Source organism: Megalops cyprinoides, chromosome 8 (genome assembly GCF_013368585.1).
Source record: "Megalops cyprinoides isolate fMegCyp1 chromosome 8, fMegCyp1.pri, whole genome shotgun sequence".
In the NCBI taxonomy this organism is placed as follows: Eukaryota; Metazoa; Chordata; class Actinopteri; order Elopiformes; family Megalopidae; genus Megalops; species Megalops cyprinoides.
Window position 1 is genome coordinate 29,938,307 of NC_050590.1, and position 21,854 is coordinate 29,960,160.

The 21,854-nt window shown below is 43.6% G+C and overlaps 1 protein-coding gene across 3 annotated transcripts in view; it reads right to left on the reverse strand.

Annotated features, from left to right (window-relative positions):
* LOC118781544 (tetraspanin-18-like) overlaps positions 1-21,854 on the reverse strand; it is a 46,068-nt gene continuing 24,214 nt past the window's right edge. The window contains exons 2-9 of one of the 3 annotated variants that reach the window (XM_036534496.1): positions 18,902-18,967; positions 6,112-6,207; positions 3,978-4,172; positions 3,646-3,720; positions 3,455-3,553; positions 2,757-2,933; positions 998-1,081; positions 1-557 (exon numbers count right to left, since the gene is read on the reverse strand). In XM_036534496.1, the coding sequence (XP_036390389.1) occupies positions 510-557; positions 998-1,081; positions 2,757-2,933; positions 3,455-3,553; positions 3,646-3,720; positions 3,978-4,172; positions 6,112-6,174 (741 nt within the window). In that variant the 5' untranslated portion in view covers positions 6,175-6,207; positions 18,902-18,967 and the 3' untranslated portion in view covers positions 1-509. Of the gene's footprint in view, positions 558-997; positions 1,082-2,756; positions 2,934-3,454; positions 3,554-3,645; positions 3,721-3,977; positions 4,173-6,111; positions 6,208-14,846; positions 15,458-18,892; positions 18,968-21,854 lie in introns of those variants that run through there. The other 2 variants (XM_036534495.1, XM_036534497.1) reach the window with 2 other exon arrangements.

Below are 21,854 nucleotides of genomic sequence, written 5' to 3' on the forward strand. Positions count from 1 at the left end.
TTCCAAGCTTAAGAGGGCAGGGTCAGGTGTCAATGTAAGAACACACACACCACTCTGTGGGAGAAGAGTGGCTCTGATAGGGGTGTGTATGTCAGGAAAGGGGTTTGGGGGGATACAGCCAAGGTACACTCAAACACAAACTTCTATACAGCTAAGCCAACTTTCCTTGGTATAAATATTCTTCATCCAAAAGTCAGTGCAGCGCCTTCCTTCTCTCCCGCCCTGGGAACGCAGCAGTAGCCGGCTTCATCTGGTCCACTTTACACCTGTGTGTTTGCTTCACTCCTCCCCACATTTTGTTGCTTTTTGTTTTTTACAGTGCACACCCAGTACCTCAAAGGTCCAGCTCAGAAGTACGAGTTGTTTGGTCGTTGTTTTTTTTTTTCTTTTTTTCAATTTGCCATTATAAAAAAGAACAACAAAAGACATCTCCTTTGTATTTTACAAGCTTTTTTTTTCTTTTACTGCCATTTCCCTTTTGAAAAGTCCTCCTGTACAGTGTGCAGAGTCTACTGGATTCCCCTGAACAAACACATAGCAAACACCATGGCAAAGAGCTGTGGGCAGAGTAGAGACAGGAACCAGTAAGTCAACTGGAAGGCAAAAATGCTTGATATTTCAGTTTATATGCCTATAGAAATTGTGTGTTTTTTACTGACTACACTTAATTCTAATATTCATGGTATAAATATGCCTGTGATGAACATGACTAGCACAAAAGCTTTTTTACAATTGCCATGCAGTTCTGACTCTCTCCACTAGGTGTCTCTATATCACACCATAGAGGGAAGGAGAACACCGTGTTGTCTTTGTGGGAGACATGCATACATTGTTGTTCAGTTTCCAGTTGGGCAATACAAAGGGTTGCAACTTTCTAACCCCTTCCTGTGTTTTTCATGCTACTTTGGTTACTAGCTGCCTTTTCAGACTGGGCTATAAACAGCATCTCTCTCAGATACTTCCAGAAAAGGACAAAAACAGAGATAATCAGTCATACCTCAATTGTCAGCACAACAATGGCCAGTGCCCCAGCCAAGTAAATGTATGTCTCAAAGTAGTCCACCACTGCAGAATAGCAACCCTATTGAAACAGAAATGCAAACGTACGAGGTGAGAAATCGAACCATTCCAGAAAATAAATCAATCAGTCAATCAATCAATGAGTCAGTTGAAGTTGATTTCAAACAGCACCATTAATCAAGGGATAGCGACATAGCATAGAGTCCTCACAGAGCACAGTATTATTAATTGAGTTGCTCTGACTGGGCCCCAGTAGAGGACAATGCGGACAGAGTGAGACGTTTAACAATGGCTGGGCTTGGCAACCTCGCTGTCTTTTCAGCAGCAGATCTTTGTGTGAAGGGGAGAGACGCCCACCAACGCCTCCCTTGCATTGTCCCTGGTGCCTTCACAACAAGTGCAAAAGACAGCAAGGCCCCTGTTCATCAGCTTTTATTCTAATTGCATTTCACTCTCTAACAGCTCTGATAAGCACCTGTTAAAGCAACCCGGCATGTCTTTCATCAGCACACAGATTAGCTCATGACACAAGTGCAGGCCGAAGTGCTTCCATGGAGCCCAATATTTGTTTGTGGACTCATAGTGAAGCAGCTGACTGATGAATAAAGGTAATTACATCAACGCTCTAACACAGCAGCTGTCACTAAATATCAGCAGCCAGCAGAAATGCTGACATCCACCTGAAACAAAAGCATCATAACATTCCGAAAATGCCGTGTCACCCAGTAATTGTAGATGAATAGATTGTTGTGAAAAACGCCATTTTGCATATCAAAAGAAGCCAGCATCACAATGCCTATGGTAGGATTAAAATACCACACTGAAAGCCCTCTACGGTATTGTAGCATTAACATGGCGAATTAAACTGTTGTGTGGGCAGTGGCACTGCCGCATGGCCGCTCACGCTCAGGGTCGTATTCATATACGCTCATTTGCTTTGAAGGGGACTTTGATTGGTCTCTCGTCTTTGAACTCTGTGGTGTATGTGGAAAAACAAGCACCATTTGCCTTCAAAGAGGAAGCAGCGCAATTTGCTTCAGCATAAATGGTGATGTACAATTTGATCAAAACCTCTTTATCTCCCCTTATCCCCTGTGCAAAGCACCGAGGGCCCATGTTCTTATGATGATTGAGCATGAACATGAGCTCTGCAGTTGGTTTTGTTGTAGAGGAAGGGATTACAGCAGCTCCGTTTCACTTTATTTGAGAGCACTGAAACATTTTTTAAAAATCATCTTAGGCCTGAAGTACATCATATAAAGCCATAATAACACATTTTCTCAAGCAGCAAATAAATCATAAATAAATGGTCATTCATTGTATCTGTTTACTTTCCCCTGTAGCTCTTTCTGAGTTAATTCCTAACCATTTACCTTTTGGATTCTGGGCAGATTTCACACTTTAGACTTTAGAAGCTGAAGCACTACACTATGATATAAAGAACATGTAAGGAACATGCCCTAAGCATGCTGTGCATGATCCATTAAACTGTGCTAGTATTTTGTGCTTAAAATCATACAAAAGTGAAAATCACACCTAGATGCTATCTGAGATTGAAACTTTATGTTCAATGCAACTTTGAACTGTGTGAAATGGGTGAACATGCCCTAAGAAACAAGTGGAAAAGCAAAACTAAACAGTCTTTCTGGCAGTCACAGTATTACTGTGGCTACTACTTAGAACTGTTAGTAGCATAAGGGTTACCATTGTCAGCTGTTAGAACCATGAGGGCTTACCTTGTTGTTGCGGAACAGCATGCTGCCCATGAGACACTCCTCCCGGCTGATGTAGTCCATGTCTCCGAGATGACTGTTCCTCTGGCAACAGGCCTCGGGCACCATGTCATTGGGGTTGATGTGCCTGAAGAGGCTTTCATCGAAGTCCTCTGGGCTGTTCACCCCACAACAGTCAAACTGCAGGGAGAGGAGCAATGTCAATCAAGGGCTAAATACTAGGTGTGTGTGTGTGTGTGTGTGTGTGTGTGTGTGTGTGTGCGTGTGCACGCGCACACGTGTGCATACATTCATGTGCAGACATGTGTGTCTGAGTATATCTGTGTGTGCACGTGCTTGGACATGCATGTGTCTGTGGGTGTGTTTAATTCTGTCTTTGTGTGAGTGCACCAATAAACTTCTGTCTGAGTGCGTGTATGTGTGTGCATACAAATATTAGTTCATCCTCTCCCCAAATCAGCCCTGATGCTTTCAGTGCTTAATGTCCATTAAAGGCATGACACTGAATGTACGCACATTCTGAGAAGGCCCAATGCCATCCACATGACACCATCTATTATTTTTATACATTGACACGTTACAGTATGTTTTACATGTACATTTCATGAGTGCTCTTCTTTGGGCACCATTCTGCAGGGCCTAACATAGCATGAACATACCACCATAGGCAGGGTATGATTTCTCAGTATAGGCAACCCTACCGTGGTCATGATGGCATTCCATGTGGAGGTGAAGACATCAGTGTTGTTGTAGCCTTGGTAGTGCCTCTTCAGCTCCTTTGTGAAGTATTCTCTGGTCAGCTGTGGAAATACAGCATGCATCAGACAGAGCGTTAGAGTGGGAGAGCCACTCCAGTATGACGTCCGGGGTGACTGATTAACTGTCTACTCACATGCTCCCGGAATATGAAAGCCAAGATGGCGGCTGCCAGTTCTGCCAGGAATATGATGAGGATGAGCATGAAGAACTGTAGATTGAAAGCAGGAGAGAGAGAGGAAGAGGGGGAGAGAGAGAACACTCATCAGAGGACAGACTGCAACCACTTCACTCAAAATTAAAGATGCATGATGCTCTATGCACAGCAAACCCCTCTGTTCAACCTTGAACACATGAAAGGACAAAAATGAAAAAGTATCTGCACTAACCCCCCCCCGGCACTGTAAAACATTGAGGGCCATGGTCAGACCATGAGGGCAGTTGGACCATGGCCAGAGGGTGACTCACGAAGAGCAGCAGGCACTTGTTCTCACGGATGGCCCCACAGCAACCCAGGAATCCGAGCAGGAACAGCATACCGCCCATGGCCAGGATGACATAGGCGCCCGTGAAAAGGAGCGGGTTGGCTGCCACAATCTCCCGGAAGCCTGTGGGGTCCACTAGCACCCAGATCCCCACACCCAGCAGGAACGATCCACCAAGCTGCAAGAGAGGAGCACAGAGAGATACTCAGAATGCAGGCACAGCCATGGGAATGAAGCAGGCCTCTGGAAATGATGGTGGGACAGGCTGTTTCACCTACGTTCCACCCTGGTTGCCTCAGGGACACACACTTCCATCGCACACACTAGGGTTGTGAGCGTACATTTTCTCTTTGGACTTATTCCTACAGGGCATACAGTACACAGAGTCTGTTTACAAAAGAAAGGGACAGTCACTCTAACTAGCCGTTTCAGAGTAAGTTTTGAGCGTGGTTATTAAATCAGCATGTTTGTTTAAGCATACTAATTATGTGTTTATGTACACGTGTATTACAACTGCACAACACAGCAGGGTTACGTGGATTACTGTGCAAATAGTGATATCAGCATACATCTGTCATTACCACTGTCTGTTGGTTTGGGGCCAGATGTTTGTTCGAACAAGGAGTGCATTGAGTGTTTGTGTGCCTCACAGGGTTCTTAATACGGAGCAAGTGCATTACTATGTTTTCATTGAAAAAAGCCTCATTGTGCAAAGGAATACATACACCAGTTGAACATGTAATCCTTAAATATCAGTTTGGTGCATGTATTAGAACAGAAGGAATTTGGACAGGAGGTAAGAGGAGGGGTTGATGGGCACCTCAGGTGACATGATGGCTCAGCAGGGATGCTGCCACCTTGTCCTCCAGTTCTCACTGCAGAATAATCCCCTTTGCACTTAAACACTTCATGAAGGCTTTTAACAAGGCTGCAACAGGGACAGGGGCTTTGATTGACTGGCTGGGAGAAACTGCAGGGGACTGCAATAAGGACACACAGGCACATAGAGACATGGACACATACACACACACACACACACACACACACACTTCAAACATGGCCCTTTTTTGAATTGTTCAGCTAGCAATCTATTGCATGAGATAGAAGCAGAAGATTCTGACAAATATGACCAGTGGGGTCATATTGAATTAGATAACTCCTCCAGCCTCCAGCATGAAAAGACTTAATGTGAAGGACCGATTGAGAAGTAAAGGTCTTCTTAATTCTCCATATGATTGATAAAACATCATCTCCCAGCCTGTAAAGTGTAAAAGTCTTTCAGAGTCTGTTTGTCAATAAAATATTAAACCTTCTGAGCAGTGTTTCTTGTGCATTGAATTCTGACAGGATTACCTGTGGACACAGGCCAGAAGTCTGATTAGAGCTGATCTAGGAGTAGTCCATTGTGCTGTGTTCACTGGTCTCTATCTCACAGACACCTTGGCATTTCCAGACCCCTGATATCCACAGGTTTTGAACTAAGCTTAACAGTGTAGGTGCTGATGCACAAATCAGATCAGGGAAAGGAATCAAGATGATTTTCTCTTCCTTAAATGCCTCTACTAATAGGAGGGGGGACAATGTGCAGCAGAGATCATTTCATTATCCTCAGAGGAAACTGCCACCAACGATATTTAACAAATCGTTAGAGTCAGATGCAAAGCATCTGATGACGGCGCCACAGATTCCTAATGAAATTCTGTCTACAAACAGAAAGGTGGGGGTGGGGGTGCAATTTTTTAGTGATCCTGTTTACCAAATTTTCTGGCATTTGTTTGAAATGCATAAGGCCTCGAAAAAGCAGGATTCCCCCACCCCCCACCCCAAGAGAGGCCATCTGAGCACCATGGATGAAAGTGTGAGCATGTGCTTTTAACTCCGCCTAATAGTTCAGAGAAGAAAATCAGGCAAATGACAAACAAACTTTCACACGATTGGAGCCAGGACTCCAGTAAAACAGTGGGGACCAGTCACACAACACAAAGCTCTCCAGCACTGCTCGCCAGGGTACCAGAAACTGTGGGAAAGTTACTCTACCACACTGGGTTATGAAATAGGTTTCCTTCGGTTAAACACAAAAGGAGGATGAATGTGGGGAGTTTTAGGGAGGTACTCACAAAGATGAAGAAGTTGAAGACGAACATGAGGTATTTGATGCAGCTCAGGCAGTCGCCCTCCATGGCCGTCCCTCTTGCTGAAGCCTCTCCACGCCCCTGGGGACACAAACACAGCCCAACACTTAAATGAAAACAGTGTGAAAACAGTCTGTGTGCATACCTGCACAGGCAAACATACACACACACCCACACACAGGCATTCACACAAACACCTGTTGACTGGCCTGAACACACGCAACCACTCCTACACACACAGATATACATACATGCAAAAAAACCCCACAATCCTCTTCCAGGAGTTTCAGAAAAATCAAATTGAGTTAGGGTCGGTTTATATTTACTGTTTGGGACATAATTCAAGTGACGAGAAACAAGCTTTCAGGCCCAAACCAAAGTGACGGTAATGGCACCAAAATGGTACAGCCACTGAAGCCAGTGTCTCCAACGGCGGAACATTCCGGTGAACCACGAGCTGTGGCAAGTGGATGTTTGTGCACTGAGCTCAGCGTGTCGTTTGTGGCCCTGGTGTGACACACACAGTGAAGGCGAGCGTTGAACAAGCTGTGGCACCATCAGGGACTGGCAGCACACAGTCTAGATCTGAGGGGCCAAATGCGTTCCTGCCACGTTCCTGTCATAGCGCGTACAGCTTGTGTCAAAGGCCCAGAAGGCTGTTTGCAGTCACCCATATGTGTGTGTTTGCCCTCCTGTTACTGCCACAGAAAATTTGACACCTATCTCCTTCCCAGAGGGGGACACTGAAGTCATAGGAATGTGAACTCCCCTCACACATAAACACATACACACACATGCTCCATTCCCCTTAGATGACATCATCATCCCAGAGCACAAACCCAAAGGTGATACCCCAATTGTGACATGGTCCCACCCTGACTGTGCCTGCCACACATAGTCTATCTTCCTTCTTTAATTAAGATCTACAAGTGCAAAAACTGCCACAGGAGCTGTCTAAAACTGCCCAGCAGCATGCGCACATTTTCTGTCACACCTCCTACCGTGACCATGATCACTGGCTGCATGCAGTCTCCTCTGAATCTTTCATTACTAGACCCAAGCACCAGTGACAGCAGGAATGCTCCGAAACTGCCCAGCACCATGCACCTTTAGAGTGCAGATGACACAGCAGGCCACAGCAGATAGTGCTGGCCACAGCGTGTCAGCTCTCTCCAGGGAATAATGGCCTTTGTTCCACGCACTGTACATTACAACTATGTTTGCCCTGCAAGAGAGTGCTTCCTCTTTAATGAAGCAGACGGCAGGAGCCCCTTGTGTAATCTAAGACAATCTCTTCATCTAGCAATGCACTCTGGGCAAGAGTGGCCCATTAGGGGGCATTTAGTTTAATGAAGAAGATTCTTTTCATTAGCACTAGGGGCCTTGGGATTGTTCTTGTGCTACAGATCACAGCCCCATAACTCCTCCATCACCTAGGCATCTCACTCACTTCTAGCTTCCTGACAGTCGAATACCGGATCCCACACCTGGACAGATGAGGGAGACTTCTGCAGCTCAGCTCTGCAGCTCTTCCCAGTGTTAAAAAGAGAACCTCACAGCCAAGCCATTCCCCACAGTTGACAGGAAAGCAAGTGCAAATGAAATGGGCCTTTAACTCCCTCCCATTATCAATTTGTACAGCTACCCTCTAATCCCATAATCCCCATGGAAAGTTTTTGCCAAAGTCAAAGGCATTTCAGCAAGCTGTGGGGACACATTTGGCTGTTTTCCACCACTGTTCACCAACCCCAGTACGTCTGCAGGTACACACCTACACAGCTCTAGTCTCCACTTCTGACAATCATGAAGCTCAGGAAAAGCCTTTAGTTGGCAATACCGACTAAAAAAGGCTATCTTACCAAGTTTCAATTAGATATTATCTATATATGTACATTAATAAATGAATTATCCTACACAATATAAGTTAAATTGTATTAGTAAGGTGCCCTTAACTTCCATCCAGTCAGTCAGGGCTTTAATTAATTACTGCTCTGAAAACCCAAACAAGTGCCTAAGAGGTTTTAATTGAAGATTAGCGTGCACTTCAACTCTCTGAGCACATTTCAAAGGGGATGTTTCACCCATCTTGATTCACACATTCATTACTGTGCCTCTACATATGGGAAAATCAGTTTCGACTGGAGGGGGTTTTTTGGAACACGTTCAGAGCTGAACTTGTGTCTGAACCTCTGAATGCCTGATTTCCCTCCAATTTCTCTCTCCTGGGGAATCCCAGGACACAGCAATAGCCAGACATGTGTTCTTATTCATATTCAGATGCACTGCAAATTCATTTTGTTTACAGGGACTTAAGGCTTCATGGTGTTGGAACAAACATAGCACACAGTCACCACTGAGTACAGTTACAAAAATATAGACTCAACATTCAGAACCTGAATGTAATTGATACAAGCCTGATAAAACACGTCTGGCACAGGCAGAGATACAGTGCAGTGTAAAAGAGCAGGATTTTCTCCTGGCATTGGAATAAGAATGATGTTGTTGATCAAGACACCACCTCAATGCCATATTGAATCAGCGCTTGGGGCACAGAGTAACAGTTACACAGTACACACAGGGGACAGGAAACAGCTTCATCCTCCAAACGTATACAATAAATACACTTATATATGTCAGGACTCATTTATCTCAGGACCCCCCTAAGACCTAATTCAGCGAAGGTGTACAGATGCACTGTCTTGTGTTCTCCCCTCTCTCTCTGTCACTCTGTTAACCTCTTTTTTCACTCATTGTTGTTTTTGTCTTTCTTTCAGTCTCTGTTCATCTGTGTGCCTGCCTATGTTTGTCACTCAGTCTCTCTTCATCTGTCTCTCCCTCTCTTTAGCTCTCTAAGAGAGTTTCTCACGTTTCTAATTCAGCCAATGTTCCCCTGTCGAAGGCGATCGTTTTGATCACCTGTGTCAGGTGGTGTGTGGTCACCATACCCAACAAACCCCAATCCACCCATACAAACACAAACAGAACTGTTTTCATTTTAATAACTAGGACAGTCCTTAGCCTGCCCTCAGACCACAGCTAGTGTACAGCACTGCATAATTAACTGTGTGCCTGCACCTCACTGCCACAGTAATCAGTGTGACATAAAGGATGATCAATACAGAAAAGGGCAGATCCTGTTTTATAGTGAAATCATTGTTACTAAAGGAGACGTCAGTTACAGTTAAGTGGATTCACATATAATAAGATTCTGGTGGCTCTGATGGTACCTAACAGAAGATGACATCCAAACAGCAGTCCCATCCTTATATCTGCATCTGCTCCATTGCCAGTATCTTGTTTTAACCGTATAAAATGGGCTGGTTAGCACATGATGCTCTGCACAGCCATGCCAAATCAAGAAAATATCTCATGACCTACATTCCTCTGCTGAGGAAACAGCAGATTCAGAGAACGCTAAACTTACATAAAATAAACCATAGCCCAGGGCGTTGGGCTGGAGAAACATTCCAGAGTTTATCTTAACTATATGAAACTATGTTCTATGGTGAAACGTGTGGCGGGGTCATTATCCCGCACTGCACCATGATCTGAGACATGAGCCAGAAAGATTCTTGGTTTCACTGTCCCATTATTTCTTTGTCTCATCTGAATGCAGTTGAACTCGCTTATTGTGTCTGCTGGGGCAAAGCGCTGGGTTTAAGTGGAATAAACAGCGTCTCCAGAAGTATTATTGCATTAGCCAACATCAAAGGCTGAGCTGGAGTCCCAGCAACGCTTTCCATTTATTGTCCTTTTTTCAAGTATTTTTTTAATGAAGGAATGGCACGTTTCTAAAGGATAGGTCAAGGCTGAATTTTAAACGTCCTATGTGAAACAGTGTTATACAAGACAGGGCAAGAAAAGTCCTCAACAAGCATTTACACAATTGTTCAAGTACACATGAACAGTGATATAAAATAACTCATTTAACTGTTAACTTTGATCCTGTCCCCACACAGAGCTGTTTGGATGTTCACTTGGTTTTTAACCATTTGAGTGTGACAGAGCACATATAGTAAACATAAGCCATGTTTGCAAGCCATATTGCCCTGCACAGGGAAGTACTCACAGGTAAAGTGGTGTGCTGAAGAGGGCTGCAGATCATTTGACAGCTAAAGCCCTGTAAATGAATGGGGCCCCAGGAGTGCATGCACACCAGTACTGCTTTCATTAGCACCATCTACACCAACGTTTCCCAAACTTTTTTTCTGGGGACCGAGTTTTTAAAAATGACAGACCATCGCGACGCAATTCACATTAGGCCTTATCTATAAATCGTGAGAAGAGCAGATTTGTGATTAAATGAACGTTCCTGACCATTTTTTCTGCCATTTCCGCATCACCTTATATTATCCTGAATAGGAAAACCAGCCATTTTGAAGAGATATACGTTTGATAAACCATAACTTCGTTTTACACACGTGCTATCAAAAACATACACATAAATGAGACAAAATAAATACATTTAGGTAGAGTTAACAGGTTCTCGTTTTTTTCCTCTCATCAGTAAAAGAAACAGAATGTACGCTAGCATTTCATACTAGATTCAATGTTGTGAGTACAATTATCAGAACAATACGAACATTCAGTACTGTCAAAAACATGCTTCTTGTTGAAAGTTTTTTGAAATGCTGATGCCTATTATCAGAACAAGTGTGCATCTACTCAAACAGTCAACAATCAATTCGTTACCCACATCAGGTCTATTCCACGTCAAATCTCATGTGCTATTTATCTGGCTAACCCTTTCGCACGTAACTTATTTTATGCTATGTAGCGCGCCTGTTATGGTTCGTTATGTTTTTATTTGCGTTATTACGCTTCTCGTAGATTTCACCGCCGCATTTTCTATATTTTTAATGTTAAATCGCTGTTTTCTCAAAGCTAAAATTAGTTAGTCAAATCGCACCGTTTTTAGCATACGCGCTAAATGGCTAATCACACCAGTGTGATGTTGTGTTCACACGTAGCGTCTTTTTTGATGAAAAACGCTGGCCAGAGAATTTTTTTTTCAAGTAAAAAAAAAAAAACACTGGCAGCGTTTGTTCCAAAAAGCAGTTGAGAGCGTCTTTTGTTGCATGTACATTGTTAGCGATCTAGTTGGCTACACATTGTTGCAAAGCTAGCACAATTAACTTCTCCACCGCTACCTTCTCCATTTTTGTTGGTTGTTATGGGAAACGACAGGGGTCACTACTCCGCTTGTGATTGGTCAGCTGTCAAAAAAGCGCTTGACGTAAGGGCGTTTTTTTCTGAGAAGTTGAACTTTTTCAACTGAAAAAAAAAAAAAAAAACGCCCTGAACTGCAGAAAAAAATGCCGGTGACGGCGTAAAAGAAGAAGAAGAAGAAGAAAAAAAAAACACTCAGGGTGTGTTTGACGTGTACGCCAAAGGATTATTATGTAAAACGGACTCTGACAGCTTCAAAAAGACGCTAAGTGTGAACACAGCCGTACGCGCGAAAGGGTGTGATAGGTGGGCCATGGAAGAAATTCTGCAAATTTATTTGGCGACCCAAATAAAATCTCCTGCAACCCACCTGTGGGTCGCGACCTAGTCTTTGGGAAACACTAAGCTACACAGTGCACCTCACACCCTCCACATTACAGCCACCCTCTCCCAATGATGTTACTAGCAAGTACTGTTTACTTCCCTGTTTACTGTTCACCTATGGTAACATCCATCTTCATTTGCTTTCACGTACCCGATTTGAAAGATCAAATTCCACCTACCCGATTCCATTTCAATAAGTTCAGCGCTTTCTTCACCAGCAATGCATGTTGAAGTCCCAGGGTTCTACTTTAACTCAAACCTTATACCTGGGACTGTCCCTCCTCAACTGATCTGATGAACATTGCCCATCATGGTGACAACAGAGAACTGGCTACATGAACATCAACAGAAATTCAGAGCACCTTTGCTTCAGACCCTGATGTATCAGGGAATAAATCTAGAGGTCCCTAAGTGACACTGGCACAGAAAAAAAAATCTTGTGCCTGTTAAACTCCATTTCTGCCATGAGGCCGACACACCTGCATTCTTAGGCTTGCCCAATCTCCTATACAGAGGGACCAAACAGGGTTTGACAGTGCCCTAATATGTTTTCACATTTTTTTGTTATTTAACCACTCTCAAACTGTGCCTGCAATCCATAATGAATAGAGGAAAAAAACGATCTTGGAAAAGATACCCCCCATCTCCCCCAAGGCCCCTACTGTCCATTAATGAGCCCCCAATTAGATGAAACGAGCTGCACTCTCTGCTGCTGAACAGGAGCGCCTTTGAAGTGGTATGAATACTAAGCAGCCATGAATGTTATTGGAGAGAAGGCACACAGCTTGTCACAGGCAATAGCAAGGGCCCCTGGGGGCAGATGTGTCACCGTTATCTCCCTTGGTCAAGCGCCTCCTTCCCTGATTGCGCCCCTCTGCTTTTGCGTTCTGACAGAAGCCCCCTTGCCCATGAGGCTACTGATACCAGTGGGCTGTCCATGAGCAGATATACCCCATGGAAAATGGGAAACCAGTGAAGTTTGAAGGGGTGGTAATGAGTGGCAGGACATTCTTTGCTGCTGAAATGCTAGACAAGCCTATGGCCAATCCTATAATCTATATGGGGGCTTTTCAAAGATCAAGGTTTGCCCCCATCTAGGACTAAAGAACACAAATAGCCTGTCAAATTGTCCAAATATGTGAATTAGTCATGAGTCAGGGTTATTCTAGGCCTCTGAAATACCCCTTTAACACTAAAATACCCTAGGGATGGAGTGGATGAACTACATGTCAGGGCTGCAGGCTGAGGACAGGGCAGCTGACATGAATATGAACAATGGTCTGATTTAGAGAGGGCTATTTCCTGTGGGAACTATTACTGCAAAGTATTCCCTTTAATGGGAAGGAAATCGAAGCACCGCACAACAAAGGATCCAATGGAAATTCGCGACCGGTGTGCCAGTGAATGGCAGATATCGCTACACAGCAACTGCTGTTCTGACAGAATCTATTAAAATTCACCAGAATCCACTGTCTTATCACTAAATTGTGTTCTTTGTTGAAGCTTATTCCCTCTAAGTATGTGTGCAATGGAGCAGACCTTCAAACACTCCCACATAAAAGAGGAGATACTGGCTGGGACCTGCTGAGGTGTACTTCTCTCATGTAGGTTCCACAGTTGGTCAGGACAGGGAAAGCACTCTACCCTAGCTTAGCACTTAATTCAGTATTTTACTGACCTCTTGGAGTACGTTTAAACAACTAATCTTAGTATTGTGATGCACTTATTTGGACGTCGCACTGGGTAAGAGCATCTGCTAAATGACGTAATGTAATGTAACGCAATGTAATGGAAAGGTTAGTGGAGACAAATGCCTATGAACCTTATTATGTCAGCACCTCAGCATGCCAGGAGATACCATCCACTGCTCGGTGAACAGATCAATACGCAGCTCTGGCAGCCAATCGATTGCTGACTGATCACCCGCTGTGCTCTTCCTTAAGCAAACTGGGACACACTTGGCTTTTCCATGGCAATACGTCTATCTCACTAGGTCTTCACTACTATTTGAACACTATTTCAAAGGGGTCTAGCAGAGAGGATGAAGGTTTAATTGGCTGGGGCCAGTTAGAGGCGAACATTATGGGGTTCATTCCAGAGAGGACGGAGTAAGGTAATGAGGACAGGGCCTGTGTCTCTAAGGAGAAAGAGTCACGGAACATGTTTATACTTTTCCCAAACTGCCATTCCGCCAATGTCATCACTAGCTGCTGGTGTGGAGCTGCCCTGTGATAAAGTTGTGGCCAAACAGCTACAGTGCTATCTCCTACTCTCCTTTCCATTATAAACCACACTATGTCATCACAACTGTGATGAGCAAACAGGTGACACCACCCTGCAGTCCAGGAATAGGAATCTCATCTTCTTTTTTTCTACTTTTTTTCTACTTTAGTCCTTATTTTCCACTTTCTTCTCTGTTGACAGGTAACCACTGTCACAGAGTTTTCTGTGACCTTGCTATTTGCTGCAGTGAAGCCGTATCCACCTTGCATTTGTTCTTAATCAAACCTGTGCTTGCGTTGCAGGCTTGTCCTCAAACACTGCAAGGTTTACAGGGGGGGATGATCCTCCCTGCTGAGGATTTGTTTGTCTGCTGTTTGAAGTGGTGTTTAAAGACTGTAACAACACACCCTACTCATCACCTCACCACACTATCCCATACAATGGTCCACCTCAGCTCCATGGAGAAAAGTAAACACTAAATAAATAAATACTTCATAAATACTGAATTTCTTCACTCAGAGACACTGTGATTAAAAAAGAAAAAAAGGAAATACAAAACAACAGATTCCAGTAAGAAGAGTGAACACATTCCTGATAAGTTTGGGTAGAGCTGTTTGTACTTGGCTTTCTCTTCTCCCATTATCAATGTTCTAAATATACACAGCCTACGTCAGTGATGACACTGGTAGAGTAAACAAGAGGGGAGAGGGGTGCCAAAATTAGGGCAAGTGGCTTTTCCCAACTCTCCACAGTCCAACCCTGTCTGACAAAGAGCCACTGTACTATACTGTACATGATGGGCCCTGCAGGGATGTAAGTTCAGGATGAAATGTGAGGGAAGCATTGACTCCACCATCGCTAATAGCATGTCTCCTTTCATGCGACATGGGGTGAAATGTTAAAGCAATCATGCAGTTTTAAGCAACCAACCGTGCTACGCTCACCTGTTAGCGATTTTCTTCCCTGTGGCAATCCCTCGGTGACTGGTTCAATAGAAAGACTATTATTCCCATCCCCCATCTCCAACAAAAATATATAGAATGACTGTGTTACTGTGAAAGGTTGGGGTGTTTTTCTTTTTTTTTCATGAATAATTTCCCAAGTCTAATTCCTTTTACAGCACAGCAGCATGTTGGTCTTGGAGCCTGGTGGAAAGCTGGGATTTGGAACTCTTCTTAAAAAAGGGACAGCGAATGTGCTTGGAACTGGAAGCCAGTGGCTGCACCATGCTGTAATATCCCCCGGGAATATTGCACTCATTCTGAAAAGTTCCAGGGGCAGAGCTGAGATGAGCTCAGCTAGCAGGAGACTTCTATCTCCTTGGCAACGGGGCAAAAATGGTCTTTGTCTCCAGGTTCTGTGTTTGCGCCCCCTCTTAACGCCAGGCTACTCCTCTTCTCAAGGCAAGAGCAGTGGCAAGGGCAGGCCTGTGCAAACAAGACTGAGAGCGTGGACTTAACAGACAGAGGAAAGCTCAGACAGCCATAAGTCACGCCTAATCACCAATCACTCATGCTCTCCCACAATGCCATCTGTGAGAGCCTTGTTTTTGAAACATGTCTTCAGGGACAGAGAAAAATCATGACAATTTGTCCCATGACTCACCTACTAGCAGCTGTCCTCACAGTTTCCCTTGAAATTACCTTTGTAAACATTTTGTTTCTTACATCACTGGCTAATATTCTACAAGATCACACACTTTATAATTACAAGTTTTTAGGAAGAGTATCAACGGTATACTGTTAGCTCTGCTAATCTGCTAATCTATCTTTCATCTTGAGTATATTATATAATTATATACACTTGACACACACACACACACATACATATACACTCAGTGACCATTTTATTAGGTACACCTCTCTAATACTGGGTAGGACCCCCCTTTGCCCCCAGAACGGCCTGAATTCTTCATGGCATGGATTCAACAAGGTGCTGAAAACATTCCTTAGAGATTTTGCTCCATGCTGACATCATAGCATCATGCAGTTGCTGCAGATTTGTCGGCTGCACATTCATACTGCGAATGTCCTGTTCCACCACATCCCAAAGGTGCTTAATGATTACATTTGTAGTATGTGTCATTGCCGCGTGAAATCATTGCGAGTTGAGAAATGATTAGCTGATTAGATATTTGCATCAACAAGCAGGTGTACAGGTGTACCTAATAAAGTCGTCACTGATAATATACGTATACTCATCCGATCATGATCTATTGATGTCCTTGTGCACTTGAGGTCTGTATTTAGCTAGTTATGTATTCATTTTGCTTGCTGGATGATATTTGTGATTGTACAGGCCTCTAGCAGGACACAGAGAATAAACAAAGTGAGTTCCCAGAAAGCAAAAACAACGGCACTCTGAGAGGAAAGAAAAAGTTAAGGTCTGTCATATTTATGTAGTTTTCACAGCACTGAAATCCTTCCAGAGAACTGTGCAGAAACACAATTACGTAATGTGTCTCGTCATTTTGTTCCAGCAGCCTGTTAGCGCTCCACTACAATCCACTTTAATGGGAAGTGTTAAAAGGCCTTGCCTCTGATGTACAACAGTCCAAACAACACCCCAGCTGGAGGGGGGTGGAGTGGGAGGGTGCCCACAATCTTCCACACAGTGCTCTGAACATGCACCATCTGCCCCTCACCAGACACATCGCTGCAAATGAACTGCCATGTACCCAAACTGGGGGATGGGGTGAGGGGTTAAAACGCTAGAGAGAACAAGAGCAAAAGAAACTGTGTGTGTGTGTGTGTGTGTGTGTGAGAGAGAGAGAGAGAGAGAGAGAGAGAGAGAGAGAGAGAGTGTGTGTTTGAGTGTTTTTGAGTGTATGTGTGTGCGTGCATGTGTGCATGTGTATGCATGAGTCTGTCACAGGACTAAAAGCTCAATGTTGTTGGATATCAGTCTGTAAACCCTCACAAACAGTTCTGCAGCCAACCAACTGAAAGCGGGCCCAGGAGAGAGAACAAACACCCCCAGTGTCTGCAGCACTCCTGGTTCAGATCCCCAGTTGCCCACAGACGGAGTCAGGCACATTCCACAGAACGAGGGAGAGAGCCACCTGCTGCATCTGCTCCTTGGCAATCCTGTTAAAGGCTCCACTGAGAGGGGGCACTATGTGCACTTAACACACTTTTACATTGCAAAACCAATACACAGTCTCTCCAGGAAGCACCAATCTGACGCCCAGGCATTAATGTGACAGGAAGGCTCATATCAAATGCAGTCATCAAGAGGTGCGGTTATGTGGCAATATAGACTGGAATGGTGGCTTAACTGAAATCTGACTCAAAACAGCTTTTAAAGGTTGCTTATGCTGAAGTTTTTTGGGGGGACTGTAACAATTGGGGGGACTGTAACAATTCTGGACAGCCTAACATGACCCAACTCTATAAAACATTTTGACAAAATAGGCAAACAGGAAAAAGATGTGAGACTCTGAATCATGCTGTGATGCTTACGCATGCTAACTGGAAAAAAACAGCAACTGTAAATGTTCTCCCTTGTTCCTCTAGTTGGATGTTTTCAACACAGCATCTTAAAATGCTGGAGAGAGGACCCACTTTTTCAAGAGGAAAAACATAGTTTCTGAAATTGCACAATTCCATTATGGAGTCACTCTGTATTTCTGGGAATCTGTAAAACATCATCAATTCCCTCTTTCTTCTGCTGAGAGAGAAAAAAAAACATCAAAGTGGATGTTTTGGTCCAGTGTGAAAAGGTTTGTTTGACAGAAAATATGTCAAGTAATTCAAAATCCAGAACTGTGTAACATGTGCTTGCACTTAAACAAAAGAAAATATGTACATAGGGAAATGGGCCCACGCAAAGCAAAATGTTATTGAATTATGGATTATAATTCAGAGAAAAAATGTCTGCTTACACTGGCCTGGATGTCTGACAATGGGGGTAGTGACAGCATACCCTTAAACACAGAACCAGACCTACATTTAGGCAAAAATAACAGATGTTAAATAAGTAGAAATATGTAATCAGACAGCAAATGGGGGGAAGTGGCCCCTTACTTTCTATGGAAATGGGGTTAGCAGCACTGTCACACCCCAAACCACCTGCTCTTTACTCTCTAACTGTTCAGAGAGAGGGTATCACCTAACACCTCCAAGGGGAGCCAGCAGCTGGAACTTCTGTCTCTTAAAGCCGAAAAGTGTTCCTCTCTTAAGCGTGCAGACCAGGGAACTGAAACCAATTGCCTGTCTCCCTTCAATTCTTTTTTCAGGGAAGGAAGTTGCAGTCAGCTGTGTGTTTTAAAAAGTGCATTCTTCACTTTCTTTGGCCGTGAAGGAATGTGTTTTGTGGTGAGATGCCATTTTTCTTTGGCAGGGTGAGGTCTCTGTTCTTTCACCCCTTTAACCTTTGTTGTATGCTTCCACTGGCAATGTGTTTAGAATTTTAATAGCACTGAACCGAACACAAGATGATCCTCCACAAAAAAAAAAAAAAAACCCTGCACTGGAGTGTCAGGCAGCTACACAGCCAGCTGGACTTGTACAAAATGTAGACAATCCTGCTGTTGACAGTGTGACAATGGCTCAGAGAACCTGCAGGCTGTATTGCGAACAAGGCTCCCTGCAGATTGTTTCTGTTGGATTTTCTCTGCCATTCTTTCACCAATTAAGTTCTTGAGGCATGTAGCCGAACTGAATCGATCTGCTGGGGGGGAATGATTTAGGCCAGGGAGGCTGTTGTAAATCACTGAATGAGACTCAAATTGTGAGATTACAATAATCACCCAGGGAGGGAACAGGGAGTAGATCAATGAGAGGATGACATGGGGGATAAATGCATTCGTGTTTGGGAAGTGGCAAAAAAAATTGAGACTGACAGCTCCATTCCCGAGAGTTGGGGATGGGTTGAAAATCGAAAGCCATCTGGCTTTGTACTCAGTGCTGCACCGAGAAACGCTGCTGGAGGAGACACAGAATCAGCCTGCTTGATGGAATGAATTAGAATTAACAAAAAGCCACCATACCATATGTACCTGAAAATGTCTCTTCGTTCAGTCAGAGGCCAAGCTGGTAGACTCTTCTCACTGCCTTTTCATCAGCTGTGGACAGAATAAAAAACAGACAGGGGCTGCTTTTTAATTGCTGTTAATAAAAGAGACACATTTCACATTAAAGTCCTGTGATGGCATCCTGGAGGAATAGACTTCAATAATTTAAAAGACAAGCTTTGAAATGTATTATTTATTATGCATTTCCCTTGACAAGCCGATCTGAAAATACACCAACATTTTACCTGTGTGAATATTTCACATCGCAGCTAGAGGGCAAAATTAACAGGGACAAAGTAATAGCTGGCTGCCTTTAATTGAACCAAACTAGAACTGTGGTGGAAGTAGGTAAAATATTTATGGCTGCCGCTAGATATTAGGTCTGTTTTCTTCCCTGCTTGGGTAATTAACCTTTATTGCTACATACCCGCTTCATTCTTTCTGCTGTTAACCATTTATTACCATATGAATCCATGTATAATTTATTGCTAACAGCATTCTCTTCTAATTAAGAGTAGCTGCCTTTAACTGCCATTGTAGATCCACTACTACGGGAGGCTAACAAGCTTAAATGCCTTCAACTTATGGTTTGTGTTACTCTGTGTTTGTGTTACTCTGTGTTACTCTGTGTTTCCCAGTTGAAAGTAATGTTATGGCAGTGAGACCCAATTAAAATGCTGGTATGTCTGCTGCAGCTCCAATAATGATTTTGTTGGTGTGAGTCTGAATGAGGACACATTTTCCCCAGAGAAACACATTTTTGGATAGGGGAGAGAGAAAAGTGCATTTTTTGAGTCACCTCAAAGTGCAGGAAGATTTTTTTGAAAATTTAAAGAAGGAAGAATGTCTTCGGAGAATCAGAACAGAGAAAACTGTCTCCTTCTAAAGTTTTTGGATCCCATTAGATTCCAGACTGTTTTCACTCAGACAGATGAGGAGCAGGAGCATTCCCCAGTGGGGCCAGTAATCATCCTTACACCCCCACAACACATTGTGTTGTTCAGGCACATGGCATCTGTGTGGAACCCAAGGACCGACACGTGCAGCCCACCTCCTGTCTGTCTCCCAGCTGACAGTACCCCCATCCTGTTCATCTGCCACATGCAATCAAGGCTTTGCGAAGTAAATCTCAGAGTGCAGCCCAGAGAGAGGGTGATGATGATTCATCAGATGTAATTAGAGTTTTCAGTGTGGTCAAGGGGCTTGGTTCAACCCGCCTAAGGAAAAATCAGCTTTCTTACTGTATTCTGGCAGCTGAGAATCCAGTGTCCTCAGTGGTAAACACCCAGCATATCAATGGAATTGGGAGTTTTCTTCCCAAAGGACAACTTTAAATAGGGAAGGCACAGAAAGGGTATTCTAAGACATACAGTACATATTTGATGATTACTGCTTTTATCAACTTGAAGGCAATTGGTGATGTTTTAAAAAGAAAATGTTCCAATATGTCCCAACTACAACATTTCTGAGTTTGTGCAACTCAGATGCAATAAATGTAAACTCACAGGAGCACAAATACACTTAATGTTTTCATGTCAAGCTGTTAACACATCAATAGATATAGCCTTTATATAATAGTTATAGCCCTTCTAAAGCTAAAAGCGGTGTGCCCAAACATATACTACAGCTACACCTCTCAGATGACAGCTACGGTGTCACCACCTTGCATCTTGTTTGAAGTGACCTTCATTCCACAATGAACGCACTAATATTGCACACTAAGGACAAGCATGTCAAGGGCTGCTTTTAATATGAAGCATGTTGGTGAGAGTCAGCAATATTGTTAAGTTTCTATGGCAACAGATCCAGAGAAGAACGGTGCACCAGTGAAATCCCATTGGCCAGTGGCAGAGGGTGCAAATTAAAGAGCCAAACAGGCATGTCCTGGATCTTGCAGAACCACACCAGAATTTGAAAATGTCAGGCTGCCATAAGTCACAGTGGCTGACAGTCAGGATTGAATTGATCAGGACAGAACCTACAGCATTTGCACCAACTTTAGGGATCCTCTCTGAGCACACCTTTTCCCCAGCAGTCAAAGGGTGTTTAATCATGTCCTCATGGCTACTTACATTTACATTTATTCATTTGGCAGACGCTTTACTTGACTTATAACACAGACAAAGAGGTGATATATCTCTGTACATATTCACTTCACAGCAGAAAAGGATACTTTCCCTGATAACAGCAATACATTTTATATATAAACACACAAACAGCATATATAAAAATATAAACATATTTTTGAATGCTCATCATCTACTCTGAGTGGCTTACACACCATGTCTAACAAAAGCACAGTTAATGGGGTGCATAAAAACAGAATTTTATCTAAATGCAGATTTTCTAGGCAAAAAGCAAGAGAGTTTCTTAGCAAATAAATACAGATTCCCATTTGGTGTGTTTGCACTGCTGGCCTCAGCTCCACTTGCCATGGCAGTAAGTCAGGGAGTCAAGCCACGGCTGGGAAACTGCTGAGTGACACATCCTCTAACAGGAGGCAGTCAACTGAGGAGACCTGGCAGGATAGTGTCCTGGAGGGGTGGAGGACAGAACTGATCTGACCCCTGCCTGACTGACCTCTAACATTGGACACTTCCACTATTTACTGGATTGCCTAGTAACAATGTTTAACTTGCAGCACACTGAAGGCTGGATGTTCCCACCCATTCTTGTAAAACCTGGAGTGCAGGGTTAGAAAGGAACCATAAATTGCCCTTTTCCCCCCACAGCAGCTACTTTCTCTCTCACCCACCCACACACTCTCCGATCCAGAAAGCATTACGACATCTCAGAACTTATTGCAGTTTTTCCACAAACATAATCCTGCATCCCATCGACTGTGACGAAGATGAATTGTGTTACTACCCTGCTTTCAGACAGCTCATGGACCATAATTAGGATGTGTGATAAAACCAGCACAGTGCAGTTCTGGACT